The 13037-nt window shown below is 42.5% G+C and overlaps 1 protein-coding gene across 5 annotated transcripts in view; it reads right to left on the reverse strand.

Annotated features, from left to right (window-relative positions):
* The window catches only part of Ptpra (protein tyrosine phosphatase receptor type A), a 163351-nt gene that overhangs the window by 27654 nt on the left and 122660 nt on the right, over nucleotides 1–13037 (reverse strand). For all 5 annotated transcript variants that reach the window (XM_008854484.2, XM_008854482.3, XM_008854481.3 and 2 more), the window contains 7 exons: nucleotides 11865–11955; nucleotides 9577–9653; nucleotides 7211–7247; nucleotides 3610–3707; nucleotides 2178–2297; nucleotides 1179–1345; nucleotides 344–479 (listed from right to left, as the gene is read on the reverse strand). In XM_008854484.2, the coding sequence (XP_008852706.1) occupies nucleotides 344–479; nucleotides 1179–1345; nucleotides 2178–2297; nucleotides 3610–3707; nucleotides 7211–7247; nucleotides 9577–9653; nucleotides 11865–11955 (726 nt within the window). The remainder of the gene's footprint in view (nucleotides 1–343; nucleotides 480–1178; nucleotides 1346–2177; nucleotides 2298–3609; nucleotides 3708–7210; nucleotides 7248–9576; nucleotides 9654–11864; nucleotides 11956–13037) is intronic.

Genomic DNA, 13037 nt, shown 5'->3' on the forward strand with positions numbered 1-13037 from the left:
GGGCCAGGACCAGAAGTGGTGCTCCTGGAGCCCTAGAAAGGGACTGGGTTGCTCTGGGTGAGAAGGGTCAGGAAGCAGTATTGGTTCCCCAGGTGTCTGGGGCCCCAAGACTAGGAGTGGCGCAGGGCTCAAACTAGGAGTATAGAACGGCGAGGGGGGGGATGGAAGGGTGAATGTGGCTTAGGGAGTCCCAGCGCGGAGAGCTGCGCCTAAAAATTGATTTTATAAGGGCCATTCATCACTCTATATGGTGTTCATTTACAACAAGCTGGGAAACCTCAAAGTAAGTAGATATTTTGGCTCTGGAATGCCTTCTCCTTCTACCAACCCATGGATCACTCACATCGGTTTGTACCATCTGGCAGCGCTGGGCCCGGATCCGGCTCACAAAGCCATAGACATCCACTTTCCGTTCTGAATGCATCATGTCCAGCATGGCATCGATGACAACAAATGTACCAGTGCGCCCTACACCTGCACTGTAATCAGAGAGCAAGGGATCACCAGGGTGCGGTGTGATTTGTGGGAGCACACAGGGAAGGGTGGTACAGTCTCAGGCCTTTTCTAACTGACTAAATTCTAATTTCCCATTTCCAATGGGGCAGAACGGGCACTGTCTTAAGAGTCCAAAATCCCACTGTCCAGAATTCCTGATCTCTTGTTATCAGGATTAGGCATCCTGAAACTTATCAGTCTGAAGGTGGCAAGGATATATAGCTAGCACTTGACCCAGCTTCTTGGCTTCAGAGCAGGGTTTCTTCTACTCTCACTCTCAACCTTAGAGGACTGTCCTTCTGGGAGGAAAAGTAAATTAATTACCACAAATCTAACATAATAGCAAAGTAGATTGTAGCACATGTATTATCAGGAATATATATTGAAAATGGGGATCAGTGAACAAATCCTCTTATAATTGCAAATACTGCTCTTAAAGGTGAAATACAGGTTATGGCCCATGTCTTCCTTTCCAGTTACTTTGGTACCAGATTGTGTTGTCTAACTTCCCTCTTTCCTCAGTCATATTCTCCACCCCACACTAGAACTTAATGACTCTCTCTGGCTGCTACCTCAGCTACATATCTCTTTTGTGTCAGCCACCTTGGTTAGGGCCCCTGTGCTGTTCCTCTGCTCTGGCCAAGGGGACAGAATATGAGCAGCAAGGGTCAGGCCACACTGACCTGCAGTGGACCACGATAGCCCCTGCATACTGAGGGTTACAGGCCTTCACCTTCTTGAGGAACTTGAGCATGCCAATTGGAGTGAAAGGCACCCCAAAGTCTGGCCAGCTGGTAAAATGGAATTGAGTGATGAGGCGCTGTGGTTTTCTGTTGGTCACGTCGCCCACCTGTGAAATGAGGAGATTCTGTGTGCTTGTTCTGCAAGCAGATGGAAGGCAGCAAAAGCATAGGGAAGGTACAAGACAATGGAGAAAAGTGACGTTCTCCTCATAGACAGAGAAGCTTCCCCAGAGGTAGAGCTTACAGAGCTGCTTACTGATGAAGGTGAAACTCAGAGCTTAAATGATGTGGTCAAACCTCAGAGCTACTATAAGTCAACAGCAGGGTTAAAGAGAAAATGCAGGACTCCTGTGTGTTTCTCTCCTTTTCTATCCTTTCCCTCTCCCTCCCTTCCCTCCCCTTCCCTTTCCTTTTCACAGGGTTTCACTATGTAGACCAGGCTGGCCTGGAACTCAGAGATCTGCCTGCCTCTGCCTCCTGAGTGCTGGGATTAAAGGTATGAGCCACTATTCCTAGCAGGACTCTTGATTTTGCTAAGTTGTCATTCTACAGCAGGCCCCACCCCCAAGTCCATTCAGGCCTCCAAGGTCACTCTGGCCCTCTGTATCCTTGTTGTTAGAAATCTTTGGAGAGGCTAACATAGCAACTAGAAGACTCCCATCTTCTGAAGCTCCCTCTCCACATGGTCTGGTAACATCCAAGGTGATCAAAGTTCACCTGAACAGATACTTTTCCAACTAGCCATAAAAGCACTTAGCTTTTGACAGAGAAATTCTTGGGAATCAGATACCTGGTTTTAGAACCTACAGACTATATACTCAGGAATTCCCGACACCTTGAGTAAGAAGAGGGGCAACCCAGCCTGTTCCTGTCCATCTTATCCTTCTGCTGACCAGCAAATCCTGAATCAATACCAGGAAAAGAGGCAGAAGATTGTACCTGCTGAATGCAGAACTTTCGTACTGTGTAGTCCACCAAAACAGTCACATCCTCTACAGACACACGGATATTCCCATAGGTCCAGCAGCCTTGGTCTGGCCAGTACTGGGCACATTTACACTGCAAAGAAAACAGATATGCATCCCCTCACCCAAGTTTGACCTGACACATGCAAAAGGCTTGAAAACCCCTATGACTGTATCTCTTCTCTCACCAAAGTTAGCTGAAGATTTATTTATTGTAGCTTCCTTTTATCAAATTTCTTAGCTTCAGTCTTTACAGCCTTAGCCCTATACTTCTCTCTTTCCCATTTCTACTCCTTACAAATCAGAAGCCATTTTACCTGTAAAATCTGCACTTCTACAATATCCCAGGTCTGGCTTTAGGGGCAACTCTACTTTGAAGCCCTGAGATCAGCAGCTTGCTATGACAGAGCTATTGCAGTAGACTATTACAAACTATAGATCTGCCATTAACCTAAGACCTTCTCTGTTTTTATTTTAATTTTTATTTATTTTTTAAAACTTTGTGTATGAGTGTTATGCCTACATGTATATAAGTGCACCAGTGTTGTGCAATGCCTTCAGTGGACAGAAGAAGGCATCAGATCCCCTGGAACTGGAGTTAATGATGGTGCTAGCTGCCATGTGATGCTGGGATTTAAATCCGGGTCTTCTGCAAAAGCAGTCAGTGTTCTTAATCACTGAGTCATCTCTCTAGTTCCTTAAGGCCTTCTCTGTTGACTGGGCTTGAACAGTTTCCAAGAGTCAGAGGTGTGCTTAGTAAATCTAAAACCCAGGCCTAAATTACCCTTTTAAGCACTGTGAGGCTGCTGTTGAATACACCAGAATGGTGATCAAGGTGATACAAAGGCCATCCCTCAGAAAGACTGTCACAAGTCAGAATTTCTATGATCCAGGGTTGGCCTGCTATGGCCCAGTAATAGCACTGGTCAGGCCAGAAATGACTTGGCAGCCACACAAGGAAAAGGGGCTGACAAGCTGCCTGCAGGATCTGGCCAAGGCCTCAGTTTCTTGGTATTCCTCTTGGCCTATATTAGGGCACCTGCTAGTTCATACAGTTCCAACTGCAGGATATAACAAAGGCCTTAGGAGGTGGGCAGGAAACCGAGGGAATGAGGGACTAGAGATGCTAGGGGAGAAAAGCCCCCTGTCTTTTTCTTAGCTAATGGCCCAAATCGCTCTTCCTAGTTATTTTGGAACTTGAATGGACTGCTTACCAGACATGCAATGCGTCCTGGACACCCCCAAGATTTCCAGATCACAGGAAAAGACACATTAGTTCGTCTGGATGATTTATTGGTATAATAACCAAAAAGGAAGGTAGCCGGGCTTAAATTTAGAGCTCCAGTAGAGCAGACCCTCTGCTGGATATCCTGTATCATGGCCTGCTATCTAAATTTTCAACTCACCTCCTTTCTCTCCTTCAGGTTGGTCACCATGACAATGGTGGCTGTGTTTTGTTCCCAGATCATCCTCCAGAAATCATTCACTGTTTCTTCTTTTGGTCCTAAAGTAGCCAAGAGCAAAGATTAGAGGACACACTAAGAGGGAAAAAAGATGTGAGGAACTGGAAATTCCTGGCTTTTGGGATTCTGTGTATCCAGCTGAATATCCATCTTTTCGACCCTCCTATCCACCTACTAACTGAATGCTTCCCATTATCTACCATGTATGTAGGACTGTGCATAGGAAGCCAATAATAGAGCAGAACACAATGGCCTTCTAAGGATAGTAAAGCATTAGAATTCATGACTGCTCACTGAATACCTTCATTATAGTCCAGACAATAAACCTTCCTATCATACTCTGAAGTGTCATCGGCCCCAGGAAGGTTGAGTGACTTGCTCAAGCTGCAAGAAGATTCTAAACAAAAATGAAGCATTATACAAAGAAAGAAAGAAACGGGATCTAACAGTAGAGAGGTTAATGGAATTCCCAGGGCATGGAGGTCTTTGAGGGTCTGGAAAGAAGGCTCAGAAGTTTGTTTTTTTCTTTAAATACCTTATTTAAGCCGGGCACGGTGGCACATGCCTTTAATCCTAGCACTCGGGAGGCAGAGGCAGGCGTATCTTTGTGAGTTCAAGGCCAACCTGGTCTACATAGTGGGTTCCAGGACAGCTGGGGCTATAGGAAGACCCTGTCTCAAAAAGACCAAAAAAAAAAAAAACAAACACCACTTTTTTTATTTTATATGTATGAAGGTATTGCCTGCATGTGTGTAAGTGCACTGTGTCATGCAATGCTTTCGGACGTCAGAAGGTCAGAAGGAACTGGATCCCCTGGAACTGGAGTTACTGAAGTTTTTTAGCTGCCGTGTGGGTGCTGGGAATTGAACCTTGGTCCTCTGCAAGAGCAATCAGTGCTCTTAACTACTGGGGAAAGCTCAGAAATTAAGAGTGCTCACTGCTTACTTGCAGAGGACTTGGGTTTGGTCTTCAGCACCCACATCAGGCAGTTCATAACTTCCTGTAACTCCAGCTCCACCAAAAGGATTCAATGCATGGTGCACATTAACTCACACAGGCACACGAACATATACATAATAAAATCTTTTTTTTTTTTTTAAAGAGAGAGAAATCTTTGAAAACTAACTCTGCCAAACCAAACAAAAACAAAAAAAACCACCCCCCCAAGAAACCTAACTCTGCCAAGGGGCAGGAAAACACTGGATTTGTCATAGACATCAAAACCCTAGATGAAACTTTAAAAACCCTAAACTGAAAACCCTAAAATCAACTTGAAACCTCAGGAGGCAGCAAGATAGTTTAGCAGGTAAAGGTGGCTGTCTTTAGGCTTGATAACTAGAGTTCAGTCCTTGGGACTCACAGGGTGGAAGGAAGGAACCAACTCTTGAAACCTCTATAAGTACCACACATGTTCCATAGCATATTGCTTGCCTGTACCACTCCCCCAATAAATAAATAAAATCCCTAGCTCAGCTGAGTGTGGTGGCACACACCTTTAATCTCAGGACTTGAGAGGCAGAGGCAGGTGGATTTCTGTGAGTTCAAAGCCAGGCTAGTCTAAATAGTGAGACCCTGTCTCAAACAAACCAACAAAAACTGAAATAAAACTCACAAAATAAGAAAAAAACCCTCAGCTCAGTTGGTAGAGTACTTGGGTAGTTCCAGGTTTGACCCTCAGCATAAATGTCATGATGGTGCATGTCTTAAATCTTAGCACTCAGATTGTGGAGGCAGGAGGCTCAGAAGTTCAAGATCATCAATGGCCACATACAGAAGAGGAGGCCAACCTGGGCTATATGAAACTCAACTAAACTACACCAAATCAAACAAACCAAACCTCATTTATTTGAAAGTGCTGAGAAGAGGGATATTTATACTTCTAGGAAAGAGTTAAAGGGTGGGAAACCAGTAGTGTTTTATATGAAAAAACTAAATGGCTAGGAGAATAATGATTAATCTTGAAAAAGTGTTGAAAAACCAGTACAAAACATCATATAGTATACTATGCATTTAACTTGTAATATATACCTACATATGAAAAAGGAAATAAACATTACTTTAACTCAGAATTGTGACTGAACTCTATTACTGTTTGGGAGAAGGGGAAAGAGGTGTCCTTTATTTTTCTTTGGTATTAGGAATTGAAATAGGAGTTCATGCATGTAAGTGTTTGACATGTGTGCAGGTGCCTATGGAGGTCAGGAAAGGGTGTCAGATCCCCTGGAACTGGAATTATAGGCAGTTGTGAGCCACCTGATATGGGTGTTGGGAACTGAACCTGGGTTCTCTTCAAGAACAGTACATGGTATTAACTGCTGAGCTATCTCCTTAGCCCCTAAAACTAAACTTTACTTAAATTTAAAATTACATTTATTTATTCATTTATGTATATGAACGAATGTATGTAGGCACATGCATTCCATGATGTGTGTGCCTGAGGACAATTTGTAGGAGTAAGTTCTCTTTCCACCATGGGGGGCCTGGGCATCAAACTCAGGTTGTCATGTTTGGAAGCAAGCACCTTTACCCTCTAAGACATCTTTCCAGCCCCTAAATTTAAAAAATTTTAAATGTGTTGAGCATGGTCACACATGCCTTTAATCCTGGCACTTGGGAGGCAGAGGCAGGCGGATCTTTGTGAGTTTGAGGCCAGCCTGGTCTACATATGAGTTCCAGGCCAGCTGGGGCTACAGGAAGACCCTGTCTCAAAATAAATAAATAGATAAATAAATTTAAATGTGACCATACTAATCACATTAGTATCTGTGCCTTAGCATAACAGCCACATGTTGCTCGATGCTAAAACTAAAAGTAAGCAGCATGTTGAGAACCTTAAGTTAGTCAAGGATAAAAGGCCTCATCAGACTATGTTTTATGTGTATACTGTCTTCTCCAATCTTTTCTGAAATATCTGGGAACAAACCCAGGGCCTTGTACATGCTAGGAAAATGTTTTACCACTGAGCTACACCTCCAGCTCCTTTTCTAACCATTTTAACATCCATATACAAAAGAATTTCTTTTAAAAAACCCTTGAATATTAAGTCATGAAGATACACATCCTTAGTTGTAAACCTGTAAGGTGCATTATATTTCTTTTTTTCTTGTGTACAAGCGTACATGTTCACATGCGTTTGTGTGTGAGCACGTATTTCCGTGACACTGCATGCATGTGGAAGTCAGAGGTAATGATGAATGTCTTCCTCAGTTATTTTTTAAGACAGTCACTGAATTTGGAGCTTGCTAACTGGATAAACTGACTGCCAAGTGAGCTCCTGGGATCTGCCTGCCTCTGTCTCCCCAGCACTGGGATTACAGATACGTGCTGACATGCCTGACTTTGTATTTGGGTGCTAGGAATCTAAACTCAGGTATTCATGTTGTGAGGCAAGTACTTCACCAACTAAGCCATCTCCCCAGCCCCTATTTTCTTCTAGGGAGCGGTAATTAGAGAAAAGTTCTGTATTTTTCATTACTTCATTTAGCGTTTGGGCAAAAACCCCACCCCAAACCCATTAAGCCCAAGAATAAAAAGTTGCCATTACCTTGTGCGGCAATGAATTTGTTCTTTTCTTGATAGCCCTGGGGAGGGGAGAAGGGGATTGAAAAAGAAAAGTGAAAACCAAAAGTTGTCAGGAATGAAATTCTCTAGTCTGACTCCTAATCAGTTAACAAAGGCCCCTAGTGAAAAGGTCTAGGCAATTAACAAGAGGAAATTCCAAAACCTTTGCAGATGAGAATCAAAGATCATAAAACTCAAATGGTCTAGGTAGTCTACTTAAGGTGAATTATTAGTGAATATTGGCATAAGAGTATTCAAAGATCAACCCCTGGGCTGGGTAGTTCTGGTGCTTTATTGATTGCACAGACTGCCCTGAAACCAACAATGTAGGTTTCAGTGTTGATGAGTAAGAAGTTCCAAGGCAGAGCATATAAAGTGGCTCTAGGTACTGAATTGGGTTGAAACTAGAAGGACAAAGGGTTCTTTTCTTTTTTAAAGGTTGCATTTCTTTTTATAAAAAATTTATTTATTTATGTATATTTTATGTGTATGAGTATTTTGTCTGCACATAAGTGTACCACATACATGCAGTGCCCACTGAGGCCAGAAGAGGTCACAGATCCCTTGGAAATGGAGCTATGAATGGTTGTGAGCTACCATGTGGGTGCTGGGAACTGAACCTGGGTCCTCTGCTGAGCCATCTCTCTAGCCCTGGGTTATTTTGTTGAGGATGCTTTACTCAGGTGCAAAAACTTTCCAGAAACAGCCACTGTTTGACAATGAGCTTTTCCATTATAGTTAGAAGCAAAGAAGACCGAGGATCCCATTCAACAGATAAGGAGCCTCTAAAAACTAACTGGCAGTGACTTTTTTTTTTCATTCTACATGGAGACATCAGTAAGAAGGGCAATGGGCAGCAGCCTTGCTGGAACGCAAGGCCATACTAATGCTGTGGTGAAATAAATCCAGTTCAAACAAGGGCAGAGCAGAGTTGCTTCCCAACACAGAAAGCATTTAAAGTCAGAAACGGCCTGGAGAGATGGTTCAGTGGTTAAGAGCACTAACTACTCTTGCCAGAGGACCCAGGTTTGATTCCCAGCACCTACATGCTGGCCAACAACCATCTGTAACTTCAGTTATAGGGGATCTGACACTCCCTACTGACCTCTGCGTAGCACTGCACAACATGGGTGCAGTTCTCATACACGTAAAATAAAAATAATAAACTATTTTAAAGTCAGCAACAGTATACCTGCTAAAAAATGGTTTTTTTGAGAATGGGAATTTAGGTTTAGTTGTATTTTAATCATTACAACATGAAAATTGAGACAACCTAATTCAGGATGAATTTTAAGTTTTAAACTTGTAATTAGAATTGATACATTCTTAAGAACATGTTAAGTAAACCTCACTCCTGGCTCCAAGAAAAAACTGTTGTTAAATTCTGAATACAAACACACACACAGCAGCCTCAAAGTGTTTCCTACTCTGTTCTTACCAAGAGTGGGTTACACACTCCCATGAGAGTGCCTACACGATGATACAGGCAGCATCACTTAACTAATAGAGTATAACAAGTGGTAAAACTACTAATTGTCCCTGTGTTGTTATGTTCAAAGAGAAGATGAAATGTGGCTCCCTGGCTCCTGAGTTGTCTCTGGGTTCTGAAACCTGAATCCTAAGGGGTTCTATGTGAAAATTATACTCCTAACCAGAAAGAGAAACAGTGCTGTATGTTCTTAGGCAAGAATGAGATAACAGACATCTATTTACCACTGTGCCAATAACTTTAATTCATGAATTCCTGTGATCATTATTACGTGAGATAAGCTTTATGCTCCCCAAACCCCATCTTCCCCTGCCTGTCACCACCACTCCATGGTGCCTGGAATTACTTCCCTCTCTCAGGCTTTGACTGACAGCAGACATGACTAACCAGATTCACTTGGTGGCAGGCTTTCTTGGCGTGTTCTCCCTTATTTTTATTATTAAGGGCAATGTTCAAAAAAGGGTTCACTGATTCACAGAAATATAGATTCAGACGGGAAAACTTCAGGGATGACAAAAATGATAAAGACATACTTTTTTTTTTTTTTTTCCTTTTGGTCTTTTTGAGACAGGGTCTCCCTGTAGCTCCAGCTGTCCTGGAACTCACTATGTAGACCAGGCTGACCTCAAACTCACAGAGATCCACCTGCCTCTGCCTCCAGAGTGCTGGGATTAAAGGCGTGCGCCACCACGCCTGGCCCCAAAACATACAATTTCAATGAACTAACCTTCAAAAAGAACCAATCAAACTTTGGGGAAAACTTGCAGTGGTTACATCTCAAAATACAGCAGGGAAAGAATCAACAGGTGGTAGCTAATGGCCTTTCAAGAGGACAGCTAAGAAGAGTATAAGTTCCTTACATTGATAAATGAAGCATTGATGTAATCAGAATCTGGAACCCCTTCAACAGGTGTCAGGTGGACTCTAGAGTGGTCATCTAGAAAAAAAATCAGCAATAAATTCATATTTCAGCAACTCCAACTTTGTTTCTTATTGATCCTGCAGTAACAAGATTAGTAGAAATGTCTGTGTCTATGTGTACTGAGATACACATACATAAAGATGGCACTCTTGCTTTATCTTTGTTAAAAATATTTTATTTATTGTTTTTATTTTATGTGTATGCGTGTATTGCCTGCAGGTAGGTAAGTGTACCCGTGTCGTTCAATGCCTGCGGAGGACAGAAGAGGCCGTCGGATCCCTGGAACTGGAGTTACGGACAGTTGTTAGCTGCCATGTGGGTGCTGGGATTCAAATCCGGGTCTTCTGCAAGAACAACCAGTGTTCTTCTTACCCGCTAAGCCATCTCTCCAGCCCTACTGCTTTATCTTCTATTTTAAATTTTTTTTAGTTTTTTGAGACAGGTCTTCCCGTAGCCCCAGTTGTCCTGGAACTCACTTATGTAGATCAGATGGGCATTGAATTAACAGAGATCTGCCTGCCTTTGCCTCCTGAGTGCTGGGATTAAAGGCATGTGCCACCATGCCTATCTTATTTTGTTTTTGAGACAGTTTTACTCTGTAACTCAGGCCAGTCTGGAATGCCCATTGTGGTCCAGGTTGGTCTTGAACTCATGGCAATCCTCATGCCTCAGCCTCCCACGTTTGGTTTACAGGTGTAAACTACCACATCTGACTTTTCCATGTTATTGTCCAAAAAATATATATGATTATACATGTATGTATACAGTATTATTGTGTGTGTTTGTGTACAGTGTGTGTGAGTACAGGTAGGTATGCCTGCTACAGTGTGTGTGGAGGTCTGAGGACAGTTACCAGGTGTTGGTTCTCTTCTTCCACTGTGAGTTCTGAGGATTAAACTCAGGGTATTAGTCTTGCACAGCAAGGGCTGTTAGCACTGAGCCATCTTGCAGGCCGTTTATTTTATTTTAAATTGACTGATTTTATATGTACGAGTATTTGTCTGCATGTATGTAAGTGTACGTCTTGTGCCTGCAAAGGCAGAAGAGGGCACAAGACCCCTTGGAACTGGAGTTAAAGATGGGTGTCAGCAGCCATGTGGGTGTTGGGAATCAAACCTGGGTCCTCTGGAAGAGCAGTAAGTGCTCTTAACCACTGAGCCATCTCTTCAGCTTCTCAATGCTGTTTTTTATTTTATATATATATTTTTAAATTTTTTAAATTTTAAATTTTTTTTCTTTATTTATTTTTTTTCAGAGCTGAGGACCGAACCCAGGGCCTTGCGCTTGTTAGGCAAGCGCTCTACCACTGAGCTAAATCCCCAACCCCAATTTTTTATTTTTTATTTTTTTTTATTTTATGTGTATGTGTGTACTGCCTGTATGTAGGTAAGTGCATCCATGTTATGCAATGCCCGCAGAGGTCAGAAGAGGCTGTCGGATCCCCTGGGACTGGAGTTACAGACAGTTGTTAGCTGCCATGTGGGTGCTGGGATTTGAACCCGGGTCTTCTGCAAGAACAATCAGTGTTCTTAACCACTGAGCCATCTCTCCAGCCCCTTTGTTATTATATTTATTATTTTTTGGTCTTTTTGAGAATAGGTTTCCCCAGCTAACCTTGAACTTACTACATAGACCAGGCTGGCCTTGAACTCACAGAGATCCACCTGCCTCCTGAGTGCTAGGTTTAAAGGTATGCGCCTCTACACCCAGCCTTCTCTGGGAAGAAGTTTTAAAGAGAACTCTGTATTTTAATTTTTCAGCATACACTATTTAAAAAAAAAAAAAAACAAACCCCCACACAATCTACTTCCTGCCTGGTCCTGTAAAGCTGCCCTCTCTGGTATCTAGAAAAAAGCCTGCAATAAAAATTGGGATCCACCCAGGCATAGTGGTACATGCCTTTAATCCCAGCACTTGGGAGGAAGAGACAGGCGGATTTTTGTGAGTTCGAGGCTAGCTATGGTCTATATAGCAAGTTCCAGGCCACCTGGGGCTACAGGGAGACCCTGCCTCAGAAAGACAAAAAAGAAAATTGGGACCCATCACCTCAAATGACTCTGTGAGGTTGCCTTGGGGAGCCAGTCATGCTCTTTTGGCCCTAATGACTAACCATAGTCTTCTTACTATACCCTCTGTGACTGACTGCAAGATTCTTTCGATCCTCAGAGAATCTATCCAGAGATGGAGTTTCAAACTGTATTCCAAGAAACCCTATGAACAACTCACATGGCAGGATGTTGACATATCGATTTTTTTCCTTGTTTTCCTCCTTGGAGGCAGCCTCACAGGTGGCTTGGATAGGACAAGCAGGGAGAGCCTGAAAAGTTAAAGAGAAATTAAAGGAGTTATTAACAAGGATAAATGCCAAACATACAGACTGCTTCACCAGACCCTGACCTGGCAGTAAATGCTATCTTTTTTGGTGTGGTGACAGATGTCACCTTTCCTCTAAATAGCTGCAAGCTTCTCAAGAATTTAACATCAAGAATCCCAGGGGAGGTAGGATCCATACTCTTTATATGATTATTATTTAGTTAGGGGCCTGTTACAATGCTGGGTCAAAATGGACTAACTACCCCTGTAAACTGGGAGTGAGACCATAATGGAAAAACAATGGGCCGTTTATTTTTGTTAACCACCATGCAAAGATGAGCTGCAACTCAGGAGTGAAGCACTCTGGCTAGTCAGCAGATTTAGGGCCTCTTCAGGGTGTGTGCAGGAGACAAGGTGCCAGCCTTTAGTATGTGGCAAGGAAGCAAGGACTGATGGGTAGTGCAGGGCATTCACATGGTGCAGCAGCTGGGAAGCAAAGGAGCTGAAGGGGTGACACTGAATGTGCAGCAGCTTTAGAGCAAATGTAACTTAGCACAGAGAGTTACATGGGCAAGCATAGAATGTCTTAACCTGAGGCAGCCTGGTGTATGAATCTGAGCAAAACTGTTAACTTTCTTAGCCTGCATTCCCTCATCTTCAACACTGAGATGATAATACCTGCCACGTGAGCAGTAAATGAGATAATATCATGTGTGGTTCAAAACTAGTATTAAGTTTTATGAAAATACGATGCTAAATTTTATTTGAATTGTTCTCTAAGAAAGAACTAAGAAGAAAGGAAGAAGGAAACAAAAAAGAAAACAATAAAAAAGAATTAATTTAACTAACTTGGATAATTGTTAACAGCTGTTATCTTTGACCTAGCAATTCTGCTTCTAAGAATCTAAGGAAATAAAAATGCCTGTTAACTTGTTTACTTCATGTTTAGAGTGATCCAATAGTGAGAACAACCTCAGCAGCATGGAACAGTTACTTACAATACTTACATTATGGCTCATGTATTACTTTTCATTCATTCTTTCCACAAATATATACTGGGTACCTACTAGACTAGGTCCACAGCAA

This window comes from Nannospalax galili, unplaced genomic scaffold (genome assembly GCF_000622305.1).
Source record: "Nannospalax galili isolate Female #2095 unplaced genomic scaffold, S.galili_v1.0 scaffold707, whole genome shotgun sequence".
Classification (NCBI taxonomy): Eukaryota; Metazoa; Chordata; class Mammalia; order Rodentia; family Spalacidae; genus Nannospalax; species Nannospalax galili.